Here is a 24,989-nt window from a genome sequence, read left to right as displayed (position 1 = left end):
AATTTCCTATCTTTTCCCTTTAGGCTATTTCTAACTCCCTTCTTTTTTAAAAAAAGGCAATTTCTTGAACTTTAATATCACAGTGCTATTTAATTATATGATTCCCCCCCGCAAAGATGTCAAAATTAATTATACCGTAGCCTCTAGCCACTCAGTGGCTCACCCACACTTCCTGAAACAACTTCTGTGTGTTACACAGTACAAGAGTAGCCTTTCTTCTTGTAGGTCTAGAACAAGCTAGTCCAAGAACTAATCTTTTAAAGTATCTTGTGTCTCCAATAGTTTTCTTGATATGACCTTCATAGCTTGTATATATGTAGCTGAAGTAACCCCCTTTTTAAAAAAAACTATTTTAGTATTTTTTTTCTTTTTTTGACATCCCAATTCTCTCAAAATTCAGACTTTGAAATCATTTATTAATTCAAGCATATTTTTAAAAAGTCAATGTAATACTATTATTAAAAATAACTGTTCTATTCTACATTTTCATGAAAATTGTATTTGTTCTATGTATGTTTCTTAGTGCTTAGTATATGTGATGGTACTATGTATACATTCAAACTATGGATGATGCTTTCTACCAGAAGTTCCACAATCACATACCTTTATTTTATTCTTCAGCTAGAAACTTCACAACTTACAAGAAAACTAAGTCTACCATCAGTAGAAGGGTCAGAACAGGACTTTAGTTTGAAGTACTAGGACATTATATTAAAAGGGCAATTATGTGTTGTAAGGTACTAAAATAAACATTATGTAGATATTTAATGTTTGAAGAGAAGACAAGATGTCATACTAACCTACAAATGTGGTCACTGTTTAGTATCTACACGTATTTGCAGTGGATCATGAGCAGATTAGCTATGAGGAAGTTAAAACTCATTCCATAAATTAAAGCTACTCGGGGCTACATTTCTTGATGCTTGTTTGAGGTTTGATTTTTGGAACAGGAGAATGTGTGTAAATTTCTTGGTGTTCTTTTCTTTTGTTTTTTCAAAGAATACTGTGAAGGGATCTACAACCTTCCACCCCAACAAAACACAGACAGGCAGGGGCTAAGAATCCTGTCTTTTTCCTACAAACAGCAAAACCAGCTTCCCCCACTCCCACCCTAGCTTAGCTGTGAGAAAGGTCATTTACAGAGAGACACATCTCAGCTGCAGCAGCAGACAAGCCCAAGTATAAAGAGAGAGGAAGAGGAAAAAAGATGGCAGAAGAACTTGTGATTTCAAGAGAGCAACACGTCCCTGCCAGACAATCTAGCACCAGGGTGTCTGAGCTGCTTAGATTCCAGGAGTGTAAGAGAAGAAGAAGAAGACAGGGATAAAAACTCTTAGGAGCAAGAGCTTTCTTTTGGCCTTATTTATGTTTTCATTTAAGCCACCTCTGCCTGGGTCAAGGAGTGACCCAGGCTGTTCAAACTAGGACTTTGCCCAAGGCGGTATTCCTGGCTGCTGATGTGGTACCAGAAATGGGATTTTTAGTCCCTGAAAGGGCAGAAATAAACAAACAAAAATCCCTATAGAAGTGAATCAGCTCTTACAGTGGCTAGTCCATTTGTAATCACAGCAACAGTAGTGTCTACAGCAGCTGTTCAAGCAGATGACAATGCACTAACAGTTACTATAATATACAACTGACCTGTTGTCTTCAAAAAGCCACTCAAATCCCTCAATGTCAGGAGACAAACCTCCTGAGATTCAGGGAATTCCCTTGGCCCTGACGCTTCTCAAGATGATGGCAGATGATGACACAGACTCCTTCCATGTAACCTTTGAGAAAGTAGCAACAGCATCACAATGGCCCCTAGAGAAATGTGCCATCAGACTAGCTGTCTTGTTGACGGGTGAAGGTCAGGCAGCATACCAAGGTTTTGATGGAATGGCTGCCCAAGACTAAACTGATTATGGGATTGATTAGGCATAACCTACTGTCAGCACTTCCAGAATGAGAGTACAATCCCAAGGCCAGGCCTCAAATGGTGGCGCAGAAGCTGAAGGGCTTTTGCTGGTGCTGATTAAAACTGGAAACTGAACAATACCCCAGGCTGTGGAGCTGATCATCCTCAAGCAGTTCATACAGACCTTCCTACTGGAAGGTTGAGATTGGGTCTGCAGACACCAACTGGAAAAGCTATAGGAAGCTACCTGCCTCATGGAGGACTCCTTGACTGCTCAAGCTCCTGAGAGGCCAATGGAGAGGAACCATAGACCACTATGAACAGCAAGGAGGAGAAATGTGCATCCAGGGAGAGAAGGGAATTACATTGGATGAGTCCCAAGAAGGCTTTAGCACATGCCTGGGCACCAAGAAGAGCCCAGAGTCAGTGATTCTCCTAAGGCCTTCCCAGATAACAGATGAATACCCCCAATATGCAACAGGACCTTTGCTAGCCACGTGTCAAGAACACCCTAAATCTTCACAGGAAGAGATCAACCAAAGTAGTGGGCTGCAACAGGATGCAGTTGTATGTTTCTCCTGCGTCCAACTGGGGCATATGTATATGGAATGCCCAAACAAGGAATGTGCTTTTGGCATGCACATGGCAGAAAATATGGCCTGGAGAAGAGGCCCAGGAAAACTTATGGTATGGTAAAAGTCAATGACAAGGAAACTCTGACCCTTGTAGACTCTGGTGGTGTCCAGACATTCATCTGAAAAGTAGTGGAAGCAGAGTGGCTACCTACAATAGGAGAAATTTGCATACAATACATCCATAAATATTTCAGACACTATCCAAGCACCACAGTGAAACTGAATGTTGTGGCATATAAGAGCCTCTGAAAATGTGTGTGTCCCCCAACACCTACCCTTTCTGGTAATAATATTGGCTATGCTTTTCTGAGCTGCTGCTGAAGCTTCTTGCAGGTCCTACCCTGAGGATGCTAGCCTGTGGGATAACATGGGGAACCTTTTTTCTAGATATTTTTCTACTGATTCTGGAACAAGAAATCTTGGCAGGAGAGGTGTATAGAAAGAAAGGAACAACAACAAGTGAAGGAAGCCACTGCAGCCATAGGTGTAGCAGAGCACTCAGACCCAGGAATTAGCCAAATCAGAGAAGAGGACTATGAGAAACATTCTCCACAAGATTGGTGGGAGACCCCCCTACCATAGTTCAACCCTGAGATGCTGACTGTCTTCGTAGACTTTTGACTGGAATAAAAAACTGACCAGACCTTGGACCGAGTACTTGAGCAGATGGCTGTGATTAATGACAAGGAAATAGAACCCCAGAGGTCATGGTAATATCCACTTTTTGCCTTCAAGACAGACCTTTTATACTAGGTGGTTCACGACCAGCAGATGAAGGAGGTTCAAACACAATTCCTAGTGCCTAGACTATATCGCTGCAAACTCCTTCACTTGGCATATGCCATACGCTGTAAAGGTCATTGAGGGAAAGACAAAACTAGGTCCAGAATTTTGGCACTTTTTTGTGGTCTGGTATCCACAAAGAGACCAAAGATTTCTGTGCCTTCTGTCCTGAATGTCAACTAATGGCTTCCAAAGGTATCTCCGAGGCTTCACTAGACATGCCTCAGCACTGCTGTTGCTAATGAGGATGAGAGCTTGAGGTTTCAGCTCGCCGTCAGACTGCCAGAGGAGCAGCATTAGGCTGTCTCTGAGCTAGTTAAAGCCTCCCGGATTACAAGAGAAGAAGATGGGGACAAAAGCCCTGAGGACAAAGGGCTTTCTTTTGGTCTCATTTATATTATGTTTATAGACTGCCTTTTTGTTGATTTAATTTAAGCTACCACTGTCTGGGTCAATGACCGACCCAGGCTGCTCAAACTCAGACTCTGCCCAAGGCAGTATCCTTGGCCACTAAAAAATACCCTCTTTTGCTTCACATACTTGTATCTGACAAAGTTTTGAGGAACAGAGTTTAATTAATGAATACAATGGTTATATAAATTACAAAACTGAATCATGTAATATACTGTATTTTAACCAAATGAAATACACCTAATTCTGAGATATACTTTGTGTGACAAAAAAATATAGGCTGTAGCTATTAATAACATTTTACTGGGTAATTTCTATTGGAAGGAAACCTTTGACTCACTGGGATCATTAGCTAGATCTCTGAGTCTAATACAGTATTAAAACAACAACTATCATATTCCAAAAATATGACAGTCCAATAAATAACTAGCAGGATATCTGTATAGAATATAGAAGGACAATTATATTTCAAACTATAATCAATACAAAATAAAGTCCATCTGATGTTTCTATATCTAACATATTCACCTTAAGATTAAAAATATTTATTACAATATGGTTTAATTCACATCCACTAATGAAAGGGTTTCTGCTGCTTCTGCTTTACTGCAATCAAAAATCTGTGTTGATTATACAGGCAATTCTACTTAGATCAGTAACACAGAGTCCAATCACTCCTGTCAATGTCAATTTTAAAAAGTGACAAACTTTAGTAGAGAAAATGGAAGCCAGACTACATAGTTTAAAGTTTCAAGCTATAGTTAGAACTCAGGATGTGGCTTTAGCAGACTGGAGGGGACAGTGTAAGAAATTTGTAAAACTGCCCTGTGATTCAAAATTTCTCTCTCTCTCTGTCTCTACACATCTATCTAATGATAATAAGCTCATATATACTACTATTTACATGTTGAAACAAAGATGCATTTTTAAAGATTTTCTATAGAACATTTTTATAATTTCTCAATTATTTTTCAGTATCCACTCTTATTCTCCTTTTGCTAGAGGTGAGTTAAAATACATAGTACCTTCATGTATTCTCAAAACCTCTATTCCTTGCGGGATCTTATCATGCACTCACATGGCTTCAGCTGTCATCTTTATGCTGATGACTCTGAAGTTTACATTTTCACTCCTGCCCTGTTTACTTAGATACTATTCTGTATTTCAGCCTGTCTCCCTTACACAACTGAAGTGAATTCAAATTCTATTGCAAAGATCATTCTTTTTGCCTGTTCTATGTTACCCCTTTCTTCAAATTTCTCCACTTGCTATCTTTTTCCCATTAAATCGAGTTCAAGCATCTTTTCTAACTTTTATAGATCCGCCTCTTTGTATTTATCTGCTCTCCTTTCCTTTTGCATTGACCTGCCTCTTCTTTTCCACGACAATGCTTGCTTTGACCACCCACTTGCCCACTTCTCCCGTGGCTGTCTTTGCACCTTTTTTGATGCTGCTCCCACACACATGGAATGCCCTTCCCAAACTGATCTATGGATAGTATAACCTGTCCTCCTTCAAATCCGTCTTTGATGCCCACTTTCATGAAGCCTAAAAGAAAGAACAGAAAAGTACAGCTGACTCTGGCTCTAAGAGTTTTTTCACTATTTAAAAAAAAAATGTATACAAAGGCAGAGGTGAAAGTAAGCTAGTAGGGTCTGGACCAGACCAGCTTCCCCAGGCTGGCGATTTAAAGGGGCTGAGGCTCTTGGCAGTGTCCAGAGCCTTGGGCCCTTTAAATTGCCACCAGAGCCCCGCTGCCAGAGCCCCTGGATGGCGGAGGCCACTCAGGCAGCGATTTAAAGGGCCCTTTAAATCACCGCTGGAGCCCCCAGCCGCCGTCACTACCCCAGGGTTCTGGCAGCAGGGCTCAGACAGTGATTTAAAGGGCCAGAGGCTCTCAGCCACCGCTACCACAGTGGAGCCCCGGGCCTTTTAAATTGCCAGAGCCAACCTCAGGGGCTCCCGGCTGCCGCTGCTACTCCAGGGCTCGGGGCTCCCAGCCGCCGCTACTGCAGCCAGAGCCTCAGGCCCTTTAAATTAAAGGGCCTGAGGATTTAAAAGCCCCACCTCTTCTGGCTGAGGCCCTGCCCCCTGCTCAGGACTCTGTAGTACCGGTAAGTCCTTTAATTTACTTTCACCTCTGTACAAAGGATATATATCTGATTGATTCCTTCTGCGCCACTCTTAGTATGTCACTTTTCATCAGCGGTTCCCAAACTTCATTGCACTGTGACCCTCTTCTGCCTTGGGCAGGGGGTATGTAACCTTAGCCCTGGGTGGTGGGGCTTGGACTTGAGCCCTGGGTGGTAGAGCTTGGACTACAGACTTGCTGGGGCCCAGGGCCAACACCAACTTTGGTGACCCCATTAAAATGGGGTCATTACCCACTTTGAGGTCCTGACCCAGAGTTTAAGAACACCTGTCTTAGATGATAAACCCCTTGGGTCAGAGACTCTCTCTTCCTGTGTGTTTTCTACAGTTCGGAGCACAATCCAGATTGAAATCTTGGGACTCTCTCACAACAAAAATGCAAAACAATAAAACTGTTTTCCTTAAAGATCCACCAGTTTTGATGGACAACACAGAGCTATGGCCAATTGTTACTTTTGTATACTACTTGTCATTCCTGAAAGCCTCAGTTTCACTGAGAAGACGTCTAGCAATAATAGAACACTACATGGTAGTCTTAGTAAACCACCCTGGGAGCTATCAAAATATCTCACTTAACTGTGATTTTATGCACATATAATATGAAATGGACACACACTTTTAAAATCCTATATAGTTCATCTGTGTGCTGTAGATTGATCTCTCTCTTTCTCTCTCTCTCTTTCCTGTTTTGTAATGCAACATGACATGACATTTATTCTAGGCAGAAACTAATAAAGTAATTTTGAACTGCTCCATAAGAAAGATTTGTCTAAAACAAATTATGCTAATGTTACAGGAAACGTTGAAAATGAACAAACTCCCACTTTTATTTGATTGCATGGACAGTTTGTGACTTATTTGCTTATTCATCACTTCTGAAAATAAAGACATACCTCATTTGTTGGAAACTAACTGTATAATTCAGTTAACATAAAAGTTATTACAATGATGCAAGGGTTATTTTTACTTCTATTATTTCACAAAAGTTACATAATATCTTTCTCCATAAATCTAGTATCAATGTCATATTTTGATATGTAGCCAGTACTGTTCTGTTCCCAGAATTTAAAAGAGCTAATAATTCTGGATTAGGAACCAAAGAACTAAACAAGGCTAATTATTTTCTCAGTACAACTAATCTCCTAAATAATATTACAAGCCCCATAGTTTCTCTTTATATTTCAACTGAAGGACACTAAACCATTTGCATCTATTTGATATGGAAGCACTCTGCACAGTTTAAAGGTTGAATTTCCTAGGTTCTTGAACAGGTGGCAAAAACAATGCACTTCTTTCACTCTTTCTCCTGTGTGCCAAGAACTGTTTCACTCACCGAGTGTGAAGGCAGTAGATGTCAAGACTGAATGTTTTCTCACTCTTCAAAGGTTTAAAAATTAAAAGACAACTGGCCCATTTTACAAGGCAGTAGAGGATGTAGCATCCCTACGTTGCTGTATGAACTGGCTACATATTGGGAGTGGGGCCCTCCTCTCTGCCAGTGATGCCAGCCTTAATTGCCTACTTGTCTGCTGCTTATGGGAGCAGGAGGTTCGCGCACATCCTTCTAACAAGCCTTCACCGATCCTAGTCTCATCTCTCCTTCCAGCTCAGGCCAGGGCAATTCCGGTTTCTTCATTTTTTTCAAGGTACTGAGGAGATCACTTGGTGGTCTCTTGCCCCCTCACATCCCCTGGGAAGATGTGGAACAAAGAGACAATCTGTGGCTCAATGAGCCCTATTAACTCCACACTACTGACAGCAATGTTTGGCGCTCTCAACTGGAAGATCACTCCATGGGTTATTCTGCCTGCTCAGTCTTTCCCCAGCCAGTTCTTAGTTAATTGAGAAAGAACTTGTTCTCACTTGGATTTCCACAAGGCACTACATATACACACTGTTATACATATCAGTTGAAACGGACTGAGCCATGGACTTCATCTGTGGGGTGGTGGGTTGCAGTTGGATGACTACATAAAAACTCAAGTTCAATTTGGAGTTTACTGTGATATCTTAACCAAATGAGCTCCTTACCCCTCCCTCTCCAAACCTTCTCCTTTATTATTCTTTCTGATCACTCTTGACAAAACCACCATCATCCCAGTCACTCTGGTCCATCACCTCAGTGTTATATTTGACTCATCCCTCTGCTTTTCGCAATACAACCATACTACTTCCAAATCTTGCAGCTTCTCCCTTGTCAACATCACCAATCCATCTTTTTCTCTCCATTCTTATGGGAAAATCTCCAGTTCATTATATCCCACCTTGATTACTGCAGTGTCCCCCTTCCATCCTTACAAACTGCTGTGGCTCAATTCATCTTCCTTGCCCATTGGTTTGATCACAGAATTCCCCTTTGAGTCCCTCCATTGGATTCCCATAGATTTTTGTAACAAACTTAAGATTCTCGTCACTACAGTAACTCCTCACTTAATGTCATCCTGGTTAACATTGTTTTGTTGTTACGTTGCTGATCAACTACAGAACATGCTTGTTTAAAGTTGTGCAATGCTCCCTTATAACGATGTTCGGCAGCCGCCTGCTTTCTCTGCTGCTTGCAGAAAGAGCAGCCCATTGCAGCTAGCTGTTGGGGGCATGGAACCAGGGTGGACCAGCAGCCCCCGATCAGCTCCCCAAAGATCCCTGTGCAGCAGCTGCCCAGGCAGTTCAGCTGTCCCTGCCCGCACTGCCGTGTGCTGCTCCTGCTCTCTCCCTTGGAGTTGCTCCCGGGAGCCTCCTGCTTGCTGGGGAGGGAGGGGGAAGGGGTGCTGATGTCAGGGTGTTCCCCTCCCTCCTGCCCCCCACTCCTTAACCCCATCTCCACAGAGTGGAGGTGACACAACAGGGCTCAGGACATAGGGAGCTTGCAGGCAGCAGCTGCCGTCTCAGCTTGCTGATCTACTTAAAAAGGAAGTGTACTTAGAGTAAGGTCTGGCGTAAAGGGGCAATGCGTGTCTCTTACACACATGGTGTGTATCTCTCTTTCTTTCTCTCTCTCTCTCTCTCTCTCTCTCTCACACACACACACATATGGTGTGTGCCTCTGTCTCTCTCTGCCATGCTGCATCTCCTTCCTCCACCCTCCATTTGTGCTGCCTGGTAGCATATGAGGCTACATTAAACAACAGTGGGTTAACCCTTGAGGGCTCAGTCAAAATCTAGTTCATCATTTAGCAGTAGGGCATTCCCCAGGAAATATCCCACCTTCTTCCACCCTCTGACTCCATCACCTCAACCAAGCTTCACAATCATCATTGTTGTGTGCAGTATTAAATTGTTTGTTTAAAACCTACATTTTATGTGTGTGTGTGTGTGTCTGTGTGTATGTGTTTTTTCCCCGCAACCTAACCCCTCCATTTACATTAATTCTTATGGGGAAATTGGATTCGCTTAACATCGTTTTGCTTAAAGTAGCTTTTTTCAGGAACATAACTACAACATTAAGCGAGGAGTTACTGTACTTTCAAAACTCTACATAATTGTACCCCTCCCTATTTATTCTCCTTTGTCAAGCTTCATATTGTTCCCCTCCTCATGAGCTTCTAACACAATCAACTCTGGGTCTTCTTCCATGCAGCTGCCTATACACAGTACGACTACCTTAAGTTCATCCACAAGGCCCCCCTAAATTGTCTACATTTTAGTCCCTCTTAAAAACTTACTTCTACTGTGCTACATATAGTCAATCAAGTTGATCTGTATATAAATGGCATATAAAGTGTCCTTTCAGTACCCCTCTATCTACTCGGTCATCCTTAAATTGTGAACTCCTTGGAGCAGGGACGATCCTTTTTAAGTCCTTGGAAAGTACCTAGGACATAATGGGTCTGAGCTTGGGTAGCACCATCTGGGTCCACACTGCTATTTTTAGTGCACTAGATACAGGAGAGTTAATAAGGTGAGTTTGTCTACCTGTACTGGGAATCACACGTCCCAGTTGCAGTGTTTGCATAACCTAAAAGCTATTATGAAGTTAAATTCAGCATAAATTCTAGATTATACTGGAAAATTCAGAACAAAACGTCAGAATTTTAGTAAAACTGTTGTGTTCATGGACCTTAGTGCAGCTGTCAGTTTTGCCCAGTTTCTTCTTTATCTTGTTGGCATTATAGTTAAAATGATGATCATCTGATCTTTGTGTTTGTTCTAAAATTAATTAAATTCCATTATCACATTAATAATAAATAATAATATATTTTAAGTAATACCCCTACTTCAATTTTAAAATTGTTTTAGGAGCTCAAGAGGAGCAGCAAAGCATACAAGGATCACATTAAACCTCCAGTTTCAATGTGTGAGAAGTGTAATTTAAATTTCTCTAGTCAAGTCTTGGCATAAACTCGGGGGGGAATTTGGCTCTGTTCAAAGGAACAACCTTCTGTCAATGTCAAGAATGATCCTAAAGAGCAAAACAGTGAACACAAGAGGCTGCACTGAAACCAACAGCAGTGAGCAAGGATTAACATTTATCTGAGCTTTCCATTTGTTTCTTTCATTGCAGGCACATTAATATGTATGGCATGACTTCATGTTGCTATATATTCTGGCAATGGAATAGTAAAACAACAGGAAAAAAATTAGAAAATTCAAGTACGGCATATTTTAAACTGATGTCTCTGCAGAGAAATTAAAATCAGGGCCTATATGCTAAATAAATAATCCACTTCAGATTGTACTGGAAGTTCAGTTAAAGCAACACTAAATGGATACTAGATAAAAAAGGGATTATTTGGAACTGATTTGAATATTAACAAATTATGTGGTAGAGTAAACAAGTCTTAACCAATCAGGGAGGTTCAACTCACTTGTAGGCATTTTGGTAGTGTGAATAAATGAAATGTGTAAGATGAGATGCCCAAGCATCCTACAGTGGGGAAAAAGGAGTCTAATTGCCCAGAGTTAGATGGTAGGACATATAAATGAGAAATGGAAGTCAGAAAAAGTATGTCCTGGAGAAATAAAGGATTGTTATCAAAGCCAGAGGAAAATATGCTCATCCTTCTGTAATGTAAATTAGAAATATCCTCACTGCACCAAGTACACTTCCATCACAGTACCAAAGGCTATGCAGCACAACCAGCCAGCATGACAGAATCAGGACACAGAACATCCAAGACTATGCCCACTGATGGACTTGAAAGGCACAAGGAAATAGGTGACTCATACAAAAAAGCATCTCGCAGCAATATGTTACATTGCATGGCCAATTGTCTATCCACTAGGTCAGCAGACACTAGGTCACAAAGTTTTGGTTGTGAACAAAAACTCAGTGCACTGGCACTAATCTCAGCACCTAACAGATGGCACCAGCAGGATGACAAGTCAGATGGTGGCAAGAAAATCTTAATAAATCCTCAGGAAAACTAAATATACATAGAGCACAAACTAGAGGTAACCACTGCTTTGCCCAACAGTGTGTCAACATCACAGCCAAGAAAGGCAAGAGATTTCAGAGATTTTGATACTTTTTTCTTTTTCTGGTGTCTTTGCACACACACTCCTTCGCTTTTCTTATGTTTGTGGTTTATATCGTTGAAAACAGAAAGTATTTCCTATCAGCATTGCTAGTTACACACTTCCATTGATTTGAGCTAAAGCTATACTAGTACAATTACACTTGTTCTACATTACATGGTCCAGGCTACCTATTTTACAATTTTCATCTGAATTTTGCCTACACTGGCAAGTGAAAGACATTTGTTGTTCAGAGGTGTTAAAAAAACACCCCACCAAAAGACAAAAAATTTGCTGACAACAAGCGCCGGTGTGAACAACACTTTGTCGGCAGGAGCGCTCTCCTGCTGACAAAACTAATGCCACTTGTTGGGGATGAAAGTTTATTGTTGGCAAGAGAGCTCACTCCCACCAACAAACAGCTGCTACACTGTGCGTCTTTGAGTGGTACAGCTGTAGCAGCACCATCCGTCTTGCTAAAAGCTGTTTAGTGTAGACATAGCCTTAAACTTGCCTAGTATATCTACTTTCTACTTAAAGTCTATTCTTTTGTCACAATTTGACTATAGAGTTCCATTTTATTTGCAGCTGCATTGTTCCTTGATTTGGGACATTGCTGAATCTTTGACAGAACTGTTGCATCTTTGATAAAACTTATTCCAATAAATCCTGTTGGAAAAATAGTTTTTGTTGTATTATGTGGTATTAGTGTCATATCCCACCTTGGACCAGTCTCCCATTCTCCAGATATAGCATTTGGAATAGTCCTCACAGTCTTCCTCTTCTTTAGGTCTTGTGGACAAAACACACTTCTTTCGGGGATTGGTGCACCTCACAGTCCGATGTCGTACTCCTTTGCCACATTTTACAGAGCACTGTAGAATACAGGAAGATATGATTTACACTTGTACAAGACAAAGTCAGGCTGTGACTCTGCAACTGTGCTGCCCAGAGTGTTGCACTGGTGGCGTGGCGCACTGAGGCTGCAGGGGTGGGGGGACATCAGGGGAGGGGCCCAGGGCTAGCCTCCCACGACAGGAGCTCAAGGGCTAGACAGGAGGGTCTCATGGGCCGGATGTGGCCCACAGGCCATAGTTTGCCCACCTCTGCACAGGCAGTGGGTGTTATTACTCAATCATCTTTAATTCCAGAGAAATTAGAGCTGTGGCATGAAGGACCAAAAAAACCTCCTTAATCTGGGATGTGCCACTTGTCAAAGTTCAATAGATATCAACTATTCCAAATCAGTTAAACTGAGGTAGTTTTATCCTTGTCTAATTCTAATGCCATATATGTGAGGTAATACTTTTTACCAGTAAAAGTTACAGATAACCCTCGGACTGTAGCTTTCTGTACCCCCCCAAGTGGGTTCCAACAAAATCTCTAGAAATTTTTAAGAAACTATAGTACATAGAGAATAATGAATACACTGCACCTCAGACCACACTCCAGCTTCCCACACAGTCATACAATCCTGGCCTTCACAGCGCTGTGCAGAAGCAGGTTTTGGCCCAAGACAATCTCTTTCCTTAGCTCTAATCAAGGTTCCATTTCTGAGCTGCTGTGTACAGGCAACTTGTCTATTCTGGGTTCCTTTTCCACATGTCCTTGAACAAGGAGTCCATTCGGTCATCATCCATCTACAAAGAAACATAAATAATAGAACAACAGAAATCAGGGATGGAAAAGACGGATTAGGTCATCTTGACCCTCTCTCTGTCAATAGGATTGTTCCCTAACATATATTTTGAGTGCTTTGTCCATTTTTAAATAACTCTAGCAATGACTATCACATTTAGAAGGAGATGAATTTAACTCAACTCACCACATATTTAAGAAATGTATTCTAACATTTAGGTTAATTTTTTCTTTCCAATTTCTAATTAGTCAGTCCTTTATATAACATAAGCTTTTCCCCTCTCCTTCCTTATTATTTTAATTAGAAATGTACCCAAATGTAAAGTTTTAAAAGCAGAAGGTTACTTACCAGTAACTGTTGTTCTCCGAATATTTCCCCTTGCAAATACACACTATAGAAATTGTATGTCCTGTCACACAAACCATGGAACTCTTTGAAAGCAGTGAACTGTTAGGAGTGTGCACACTCATGCCTCAGACTCACTATTCTGGTGTCAAGGGTATAAAAGTCCCTTCTCTTATGTGTCCTTTAGATCATCTCTAACTCCAGACACACAATTTATATTTCTGAAGTAGAGCGGAGTAAGAAAGGGTCAGTGTGGATCTGGAGAGCCAACACATCTGGAGAGCTACAGTTGCTAGTAAGTAACCTTTCCAGAACGTTCCAGAGCTCCGGATGATCTCTATGCATCCCTCAAAAGTCAAAGGTTTCTAGAGGGTTCTGCCCTTTGGTGCAGACTACACATGCATCCCAGGCATCTGTAACTGACAGTATTTAGAAAACTGAAGTTTACAGTGGACATTCCAGCTTTCTGTCATGCTCACTCTGAGCAAACATCACATATAAATATTTTAATTTGTTTTTCTTTATGATTAGTTCCAAAGGCTCAATGTCCATATTACAGCTTGTTAAGAGAGACATACAAATACGCATTTAAAAATGGCAGGTGTCAGTAACAAATAAATAGTAATGCTTAGAGAATGCACTAAACGCATAGGAATGAAATTCCCCCATTGGTGAAATAATGTTTGTTTTATAATTTTTTTTGAATACAAAATGTTTGACCACTCTGAATTCAGGACCATGAGATACTTTCTATATTGCTCCAGATAGGACTTCTTATTAGCAGCTTTAGGTTATGGCTTTATGTACTATTTAAATTATGTGATACCTCTGCTGTGTGTAAAAACAGTGCAACACATTTAAAAATAATTATAATTGATAGGATCTCAGAAAAGAAGCAGATTTCTCCCATTTCTATCCCTCAGCCACTACTGGGACATTTTTAAAAATCACTGCGTATAAACTGAAATAAAAATGCTCACTCTATAAAGGTGAAATTCTCCAGCCTATGTTATGCAGGAGATCAGAGGAGATGATCATAGTGGTTCCTTCTGATCTTAAAATACAATATATTTTTTACTTTACAGACTTTTTCGGTTAAAGACTTTCTAAGGAAACTGATGTTTTTTTAAAAAAAAGATGCATGCTTCGTTAAAATATTTTACTAGTAATTTAATTTGTTTTCTTCTCTCCTTTGCTTTATTTTAAAAATACTATTCTCTCTTCTATCCATATAATTTTGATCCCAGTCTTGCCAGTCTGATAGACACAAAATCCCCATTCATGTACATAGGAATTTTGCCTGTGTGAGGACTATGGCACTGGACACAGTCTTCATTTCTCATGATCACATAAGTCTGGTAATACCAGGGACTGAGTCTGATGATGATCATGAAATGTCATCTGATACCTTTCCATTTGAATTTACCTTCTCTGAAACATAGTAGCCATTGCAAACCTGCATGCTTGCTGTATTAAAGTCCAAAGATTCTCCTTAACTGTACTGCAGCAACAACTCAGAGAAAGGATGGTATTCTCTGAAGTTTAACAAAAGCAGCATTACAGACAGAATGCTTACTGTAGTCACCAGGGGCAGTGGATGCAGAACTACACATTTGCCACAGAAAATCCCCGTCATGCCCAGGAATGAGCCAGCCACTACACCCCATTAAGGTGGCCAGCTACATTTCCTGCGTGTCCAGCCAACTCTGCTGACTGGTAAAAAGGGAATGGCATGAATCTGCCTTTTCCCCAACAACTTAGCCAACTAGAACACTATCAGGGAGCAGTCTCTGTGCTTAGAGTGCAGGAACTACAGTTGTAGTCAGCCCCTTTGCTGGGGATGAAATTTAGAAAAAAGGCTAATTGTGCCTTTTCTACCCATTGCACACAGAATATTGATCCATAGACACTGGTGATGTTCATGCTTCAAAGAAATTGGGAAGATCAGTAAATGAAAAATAGAAAAATTGAAGTATTTACTTTTTAGCGTAACAAATGTTTAGCAAGTGCTGTTAAGGATTATGATCCCAATTCAACAAAGCTTTTAAGCACATGTTTAACTTTAAGCATATGCTTAAATCGATTCCTGTGATTTCCACCACTTAACATTAATATCAGTTGAATGTAATTGAATCACTATCACCTTGTCTGGCACGGTTGTTCATTGCACTTTCGGACCTGTGGCTCAGGCTTTGTTAAATATTTGCATTTCTTATTGTCCACAATACTGATATTCTTATTCATAATCTTTGTGCAAGATACTGTTGTCTTTCTTTCTCCTAATAAAACATAAAGCAAAGATACATGGAAAAATGGGAAATGTCCAGCTTTCTTTAAAAAAAATCTAGGTTGAGTCACAGGTAACTTTATCTGATAAAACTACTATCTTTATGTGTAATTTGGATGAAAGATGTGAAATAAAATACAGTAAGTTATTCTCAGATATAGTTTTCTATACATATGTACATTATATATGTTTTGGTTTCACATGTGAAAATTTACAAACCATTGATTAGAAAAGTAAATATTTTATGGAAAAAAACAAACTGAATTCATCCATTGGCTTAGAAAAATGAAGTATGCCATTTCTACATTTTAGAATGGCAATTATGGAAACCAACGATACCAGGAATAATTAAAGGTGGAGGGATCTGGTTGACTATAAAAGAAGTCGTGATTTATAATTGCACAGAAAAAATATATGTTAATTATAAATACACTTGCAAAAATCAGATGTATTTTATGTGTACCTACACACCAAAGCACACATTCTTCTCTACCCAGATACACACCTTTATCACTACCACAACTACTGTACTCCACAACCTTACCTCTGCACCCATGTGATGCTAGTTTTCCCCACCACCCTCCTTCCAACACACTAAACAAGCACATCAAACATCCACATAAATCGTGTAGGGAGCAAGTAGATTCATTGATTTTAAGGCTGGTGGGAACTATTGTGATGGTCTAGCATGACCTTCATAACACAGGCAACAGAATTTCACTCACAGATTTCTGATTCTAGCCCAACAACTTGCCGAAGAAGAACGTATCTTTTAGAAAGCTATCCAGACTTAAAGACACTAGACAGTGGAGAATTTACTGTATCCTTTGCTAATCTGTTCCAATAGTGAGGTACATCTAATTTGAAGTTTGCTGATTTAAACTAGTAATTTGATAATTTGGTAAAAGGGTGGGAGTAGGAGGAAGGCAGAGTTAAGACTATGGTATATGGTAGTGATAAGGAATGTGCCTATGGATGCAGCAGTAAAGTATGTGTGTACATATTTTTATATATAATTTGTGTGTGGCCACCTTAAATGATTTACATTTTTCTGTGTACTTCCGTGTGTATACATGCATACACACATATATGTGTGTATATATATGTACGTATGTATGTATGTAAATAATATTTGCATGCGATTACCTTAACTATTTTATAGTTTCGTGTATGTATGTATCTCCAGATATGTAGGTATACACACATACACCCACACACCAAACTTTTTTGCCACACAGCTTCATTTATACCTCCTTTTTATTATCCATTTTAAGTGTTATTTAAATAAATATATGATAGTAAACTGTTATTTCTGATTGATTAAATGTTGACAATAACAGTTTAAACTCAAATCTTTCCACATCACATAGTCTATAACATTTTACATTATGTTATTTGTGTTTATAAGAACAGACAATAGGACAGTTACAATGAATGTTTCTTTTGTCAAAAATAAATAATCTTGAAGCTGTAATTTAGAGCATTTGCATTAAAATATCTCAGAAAGACGAATTTTAGATTACCTAAACTAATTTAAATAACACCACAAGCTTATGCCAATTACAAAAGAAAAGGATTCATAGATTCATAGACTCTAGGACTGGAAGGGACCTCAAGAGGTCATCGAGTCCAGTACCCTGCCCTCATGGCAGGACCAAATAATGATAAACAGACATAATGAAACAGTTTGCTAAATGTTTATCTAAGTTGTCATGTAGAATAAATGACTAGGATTAATGTTACATTTGAGCTTTTCTCAGAAAATGAGAAACACTAGAAATGGTATACTTATGAGAGTTCATGATAAATGCAAGTACTGGAATTATAATAAAAATACAGCAGGAAGTCATTAAAAGTGTTAATATTCTAAAATGAATCCGAGGAGTGGCACTAGTTAGAAAAGGAGATGCTGCTTGTAGCAAGTACAGAATGCTTACAGAGGAGAGTTCTCTTACCAAACCGCAAACATACATATCCATGGAAACTCATCTGTAGAGAATTAAGGATTGTTCACAGAGTCAAAGTAGCTGGGACAGTGAGTCTTTAGACTATTATGATGAATAAGTGGTATGTTTCCAGCTTTTACTATTTGGGTCAATAAGAGAAGCACAGCAATTTTCAGGATTAGAAGTGACCATGTCAGGGTAGTGTGAAATGTAGAATACTAAGACAGTGCAACTTCGGGAGACTTGCTAAGCAACAAATAAAGGAGTGGATGGGCAGGGGATAGACATAACAGGAGTCTATGAATATTTAAAGAAGATATACATGACGGTTGAAGGTTAATTACTTTTGTTGGTACATGGTGGTATAATTAGGAGTTATAAGATTAAATTTTAGAAAGGGGAAATTTGGACTGTATATCAAAAATAGCTTTCTGACAATACTTCTGTTGGTGAGAGAGAGAAGCTTTTGAGCCACACAGAACTCTTCTTCAGGTCTGGGAAAGGTAATCCCAATGTAACAGCAAAATGCAAGGGGGAAAAGATTGTTTATCATAAATAGTTAGCACATATTGTAAGGGACCATTCAAGATAGAGTGGCCCGATAACATCTCTGCAGTCATAGGACAAAAAGAGGAGGTTAGAGGGTTAGATTGTTGTAATAAGTTGTAAATCCAGTGTCTCTTTTCAGTCTATGATTTTTAGTGTCTAGCTAAGTAATGAATTTAAGCTTCCAGGCTTATATTTTGAAAGCGTTATGCAGGTTTCCTTTGAGGATGAGGACTGATAAGTCAGATATAAAGTACTGGTTTTGTGAAAAGTCACCCCAGGGAAGTGGATGGTCAAGGAGAGAGACTACGTGGTTGATAATCAAAAACTTTGGTAATGGATGTCTTAGGAGCTAATAGAAGAACTAATATATTTTTCCCTATCTTCTGTGGTTCTGTGTGCCTTTGTGATCAAACAAGAAACACAGAGAAAGGGCCACTCAGCATATATAGCAGTGCAAATGTCACCTATGTTTTCAATTCTGCAAGAGTTTGAGAACGATAAAGTAAACAGGATAGTGAATGAGGATAAAAAAGCACAGCATATATTATGCAACACACCCGTACCTGCAAACAGGAGAGAACAGGCAAAAGAAAAAGATAGTAGTAATCAAGTGACTATAATTAGAAACACAGATAGCATTGCTTGTTGATGTGAATATGAGGTGTAGTGAGATTTTTCCAGTATGGTGTAATTATCACACTATCATTATTATTATGCCATTTGTGTACCTGCATGGTCCCACAGTATGCCAACATTTATATGTCTGACTTAGAACAGCGCTTCCTCAGCTCTTATCCCCTAGAACTCTTACTCTAATTGTGCTACACTGATGACCTCTTCATCATCTGGACCCGTGAGAAGGAGGCCCTTGAGGAATTCCACCAGGAGTTCAACAATTTGTTCCCCACCATCAACCTCAGCCTGGACCAGTCCACACAAGAGATTCACTTCCTGGACACTACAGTGCAAATAAGCAATGGTCACACAAACACTACCTATTCTGGAAGCCTACTGACTGCTATACTTACCTTCATGCCTTCAGCTTTCATCCAGAACACATCACACGATCCATTGTCTATAGCCAAGCCTTAAGATACAACTGCATTTGCTCCAACCCCTCAGACAGAGACAGAGGGCTTGGCTACACTCGAAACTTCAAAGTGCTGCCGCGGGAGCGCTGCCACAGCAGCGCTTTGAAGTGTGAGTGTGGTCTCAGCGCTGCACGTACTCCACCTCCTCATGGCGATTAGCTTGCAGCACTGGGAGCCGCGCTACCAGTGCTGCGGCACTGTTAACACTGGCGCTTTACAGTGCTGTATCTTGCAGCGCTTAGGGGGGTGTTTTTTTCACACCCCTGAGCGAGAAAGTTGCAGCACTGTAAAGCGCCAGTGTAGCCAAGGCCAGACACCTACAAGATCTCTATCAAGCATTCTTAAAACTACAATACCCACTTGGGGAAGTGAAGAAACAGATTGACAGAGCCAGAAGGGTATCTAGAAGTCACCTACTACAGGACAGACCCAACAAAGAAAGTAACAGAACACCAGTAGCCATCACCTACAACTTCCAACTAAAACCTCTCCAGATCATCATCAAGGACCTACAACCTATCCTGAAGGATGATCCCCCACTCTCACAGACTTTCAGAGAAAGGCCCATCCTCACTTACAGACAGCCCCCTACCCTGAAGCAAATACTCACCAGCAACTACACACCACACAACAGAAACACTAACCCAGGAACCAATTCCTTCAACAAACCCTGTTGCCAAATCAGTCCACATATCTATTCAAGGGACACCATCATAGGGCCTAGCCACATCAGCCACACCATCAGGGTAGCAGGATGGTTACCCACTCCAGTCCTGACAGGGTAGAAGTCAGCCTGGGAGAGAGCTAGGGACTAGGAGAAAAAGCCGAAGCAAATTGGGGAATGTGCTAGACCTGGGCCATGCACCAGTCAGGGCAGCTGGGGCTTATAAGAAGGCCAGGGCAGCCAGAAGCAGAGCAGAGTCTCTCCTCTAGCTGTGGAGGGAGACTGGCCTGGCTGCAGGGGAATATGAGGGTACCTGGGCATGAAGCAGGGCTGGGGAAGAGCCAAAGGAGCAGGGGAGCTCCAAGCTGGCTACTCCCCAGGCTGCAGGGCCTGGTCCCAGGCCCACAGAGGTACTGAGTGGTAGAAGAAGGCAGTAGGTCAAACCCTCTTGCCTGTGATGAGTGGTGTCTATACTGCAGTCTGCCCCAGTGAGTGAGCTAGGTGAGGACGGGCAGTAGCCCAGATTGAGGCAAGGTGGGGGTAGTGGGTGTGGGCCTACAGAGATTGTTGGGGTATTGCCAGGGGGCAGCACCCCAGAGAAAATGGGCACTGGGGTCTGGGGGGACATGGGGCCCAGTTGTGGCAGATCACCAGCCTGCAGAGGGCACTCTGGACTTGAAATTGAGCTAATTCCCTGAGGAGGTGCCACAGGGGTGAGTCTGCATGCTTACAGGCTCATTCATCTGCACATCTACAATGTGATATATACCATCATGTGTGAGCAATGTCCCTCTGCCATGTACATTGGCCAAACCAGACAGTCTCTATGCAAAAGAATAAATGGACATAAATCAGACATCAAGAATTGTAACATTCAAAAACCAGTAGGAGAGCACTTCAATCTCCCTGCAAAAAGAACAAGGCGTACTTGTGGCACCTTAGAAACTAACACGTTTATTTTGGCATAAGCTTTCGTGGGCTAAAACCCACTTCATCAGATGCATGCAGTGGAAAATATAGTAGGAAGATATATATACACAGAGAACATGAAAAAATGGGTGTTGCCATACCAACTATAATAAGACTAATCAATTAAGGTGGACTATTATCAGCAGGAGAAAAAAAATTGTAGTGATAATCAGGATGGCCCATTTCCAATAGTTGGCAAGAAGATGTGAATAACAGTAGGGGGAAAATTAGCATGGGGAAATAGGTTTTACTTTGTGTAATGACCCATCCACTCCCAGTCTTTATTTAAGCCTAATTTAATGGTGTTCAGTTTGCAAATTAATTCCAATTCTGCGGTTTCTTGTTGGAGTCTGTTTTTGAAGTTTTTTTGTTGGAGTATTGCGACTTTTAGGTCTGTAATTGAGAGACCAGGGAGGCTGAAGTGTTCTCTGACTGGTTTTTGAATGTTATCATTCTTGACATCTGATTTGTGTCCATTTATTCTTTTGCGTAGAGACTGTCTGGTTTGGCCAATGTACATGGCAGAGGGGCATTGCTGGCACATGATGGAATATATATCACATTGGTAGATGTGCAGGTGAACAAGCCTCCGATGGTGTAACTGATGTGATTATGTCCCTTGAATAGATATGTGGACAGAACTGGTAACAGGTTTTATTGCAAGGATAGGTTCCTGGACACTCAATAACAGACTTAGGAGTGGCCATTCTTCAACAAAAAAAAACTTCAAAAACAGACTTCAATGAGAAACTGCAGAACTGGAATTAATTTGCAAACTTCAAATTAGGCCTGACTAAAGACTGGGAGTGGCTGGGTCACTACAAAAAGTAATTTTCCCTCTGTTAAAAGTGACAAAGAGTCCTGTGGCACCTTATAGACTCTTTGTCGCTTTTTACAGATCCAGACTAACACGGCTACCCCTCTGATACTTTCCCTCTGTTGATATTCACGCCTTCTTTTCTGTTGTTAGGAATGGGCCACTTCCATCTTGACTGAATTGGCCTCATTAGCACTGACCCCTCCACTTGGTAAGGCAACTCCCATCTTTTCATGTGCTGTATTTTTATACCTGCCTACTGCATTTTCCACTCCATGCATTTGATGAAGTGGGTTATAGCTCATGAAAGTGTATGCCCAAATAAATTTGTTAGTTTCTAAGGTGCCACAAGGATTCCTCATTGCTTTTGCTGATATACACTAACATGGTTACCCCTCTGAAACCTCTCTGATTCCTTTTTCCTAGTTAATAAACCTTTAGATAGTTTATTACAGGATTGTCTACAGGTATTGTCTTTGGTGTAGGATCTAGAGCACCAATTGATCTTTGGTAAGTGACTGGTCTCTTGGGACTGGAAGCAACCTGATGTGGTGTGATTTTTTGTATAAATGACCATTATCACTATGTCTAGTTTGTCTGGGTGGCAAGATAGAGTGGAAAGTCTAAGAGGACTGTCTGTGACTTCATGGTAAAAACTAGCATAGGAGTTCACATTTGTTACAGGCTTGGTAAAATCTAATTACAGTACACAGCACCAGTTTGGGGCATCTTCCCTGTTTTTGACAGTCTATCCTGAAGTAGGCACTCATAGTTGTGAGCCTCTCTTGACAGTGTGGCACATGTACTTTTGGATCATTATCAAGACAAACTACTAGTTACATAGATTGGATCTGAGATTTGGGCACAGATTTTCTTCAGCATCACTTAGGAAACTTTGAAACGTATTTTACCGATAAATTATGTTCACTGATTCCAAATATTTAGTGGAACATAACAAAGCATACATATGTGTTTGTTATGTACATGCATGCACACACAATTGCTTTTTAATAATTTTGACCTTAATTCATTTTGTTTAACCAGACTTCCTTGCCTCACTGTCCTTTTTGACTATCTACTTTACTCAGATGTAAAATTTTACTATAGATATTATTGTTTTTTGAAAATTAAAAAGCAAGGAGATGAAAAATATACTTAATCTTTCCATGCCTATTGTATTATATCATCTGTAATAAGGATGGTATTATTAAAACACTATTAAAACTAACACTTGATTGAACATATAGTTATCAAAGTATATATAAATATATATTATAACTTTAAAAAAATTATTTACCTCCTCCGCATACAGCATCACAGTCCTCCCAGCCTGAGTGCGTCCACATAAAAAGAGGTTCAGGTACTTTTGAGCTCTGATTCTCAGAAAGAGGGTCCAGTGGAATAGTGTATTCATAATGCAGACCGTAATTCTGGTCATGAAAAAGCAGCACCTGCAACATACATAGAATGAAGATTCATGTTCACAGACATTGCTGAAGTCATATTATGACCAGAGAAAGAAATTAAATAGAGTAGTAAAGGAAGAATGAACACTACATCGCTCATGTGCACTTTCTCTGTTGGTACAGAGCTGCATTCTGGTCTTAGAGGAAACCATCACAGTCTTCTTGACTTTAAGTATTATGCTACTATGACCTAAAAAAAGGAAATGGACAGAGTATTTAAGCAGAATAGATGAAGGGATGTGCACAAAACTCACTAGGACAGGAGCAAAAATTGAGGCTGACTTTCTCAGATTAGAATTTTCTGTAGGAAGGGGTGGTTGGATAGTTTAGAAACTGACCATGTTAAGGCAGCCATATTGTTAACTCATTGTTCAATGTACATAGAAACCATATAACTTTTTCTCCAAATATGTTTCTTTACTATAATGATTGTCACTAGCAGCACACTGCAATTGTTGAACATATAATACAGTCAATGTCAAGTTATTGGTACTTATAAATCATTTAAATTTGGCCTAAATTCTTGTTAAAAAGGAACGTGTGACTTAGTTTTAGAGATGTGTACATGTTTATGATGGCAGGAGAATTTTGTTCCCCAGAAATAACCTATAGCAGAAGCATACTGTGGCTTCTTCTGGCTCATTGAATAAAAGTGATTTTCAGAAATAAATTTGGCTCACAAACCAATTTTTGTTTCACAGTTACAGACAAATATTTTGAACACCTCTGTCCCACCAGTGTAGTGAGAGAATGTCATCACACAAGATCTGATTCTAGTTAACCCATTGGTAAAGGATGGATTACAACTTCAGGTTTCTGCATGAAAGAATACTAGATGATATTACTCACAAGGAGGATATAGTTTTTGGAGGATATCAGGTTTTAATTTTATTTTTGGAGGGATCTCTCTCCCCAGATTCTTGCATTTGGAGGATTTTAAAATGTTGAGTATTCTCCCATCATCACTCTGAGAATCACCATACTCTCTCTCCCTCTTCCAGTTGAATCACCATTATTATCAACTTCACCTCTCCTCCATTTCAGTAGGTGACCACCACAGCCCACTGCTCCTACAATGTGAAGTCTCCTATAATGTTTGTCACACAAAAGATTTCATCTCAATTATGGCTTCTAGCTATCTCACATTAGAAAAAACTGTCAAGCTATTTGGATTGCTAAACAATTCCAGAAACATAAAACACCAACCTCACCACCATGCTATTTCATATAAAACAGGTAAAAAATATAATCCATATTGTCATACCAGAAGATGTAAAGGTGATGTTGTGGGACCTTTGGCAGAGATTTTCTCCCAGAGACCTCTCCGAACATAATGGACAGTAGTCCCAGCAATATTGAATGTTCCTGAATGTTCTATCTTCCAGTCACTATTAATGGACTGTTTGCTGGCATCTCGAAGAGCTGTGGAAATATTAAAAAATGATGTGAAAGAGAACTATACTGTAATACTTTATGGCGTCTTCATATTGTGCTGTCAGTATAATTTACAAGTTTGTGGAATCACAGGATCCAATTCACAAAGCTATTGGTCATTCATAACCTACATAAATAAACTTCAACAACAGCACATTCTAGATTTACTTTCTGGCAAGGAAACATGACAAAAAACATATGTCTGCCATTATTTGGATTCTTCTGAATTTAGGACAGTTTTATTGGCCTGATTACAAGGACTAACGGCCTGTAGCATTATTCAATAACTTGATTAAAACACAGGTCAGTCTGGTCTATACAAGTTCTTTGCCCCCAATATGGTAATTTTTATGAATGGACAAGACCTAAGGAATAAGGGGGACAAATGGAATGCTTCAGAAATCACAGAGCACTTCTCTGGGTCAGTGCAGATTAAGATTTAGAATCC

General features: G+C 40.1%; 1 protein-coding gene across 1 annotated transcript in view; it reads right to left on the bottom strand.

Moving 5' to 3' along the window:
• ADAMTS19 (ADAM metallopeptidase with thrombospondin type 1 motif 19) overlaps window positions 1-24,989 on the bottom strand; it is a 249,934-nt gene that overhangs the window by 25,080 nt on the left and 199,865 nt on the right. The window contains exons 17-21 of the mRNA XM_032795450.2: window positions 24,372-24,529; window positions 22,939-23,092; window positions 15,462-15,597; window positions 12,770-12,974; window positions 12,057-12,209 (exon numbers count right to left, since the gene is read on the bottom strand). Of these exons, the coding sequence (XP_032651341.1) occupies window positions 12,057-12,209; window positions 12,770-12,974; window positions 15,462-15,597; window positions 22,939-23,092; window positions 24,372-24,529 (806 nt within the window). The remainder of the gene's footprint in view (window positions 1-12,056; window positions 12,210-12,769; window positions 12,975-15,461; window positions 15,598-22,938; window positions 23,093-24,371; window positions 24,530-24,989) is intronic.

The sequence above is a fragment of the Chelonoidis abingdonii genome, chromosome 6 (genome assembly GCF_003597395.2).
Source record: "Chelonoidis abingdonii isolate Lonesome George chromosome 6, CheloAbing_2.0, whole genome shotgun sequence".
In the NCBI taxonomy this organism is placed as follows: Eukaryota; Metazoa; Chordata; order Testudines; family Testudinidae; genus Chelonoidis; species Chelonoidis abingdonii.
Note: the sequence above shows the minus strand (reverse complement) of the source record. Positions and strands in the feature narration are given on the sequence as shown.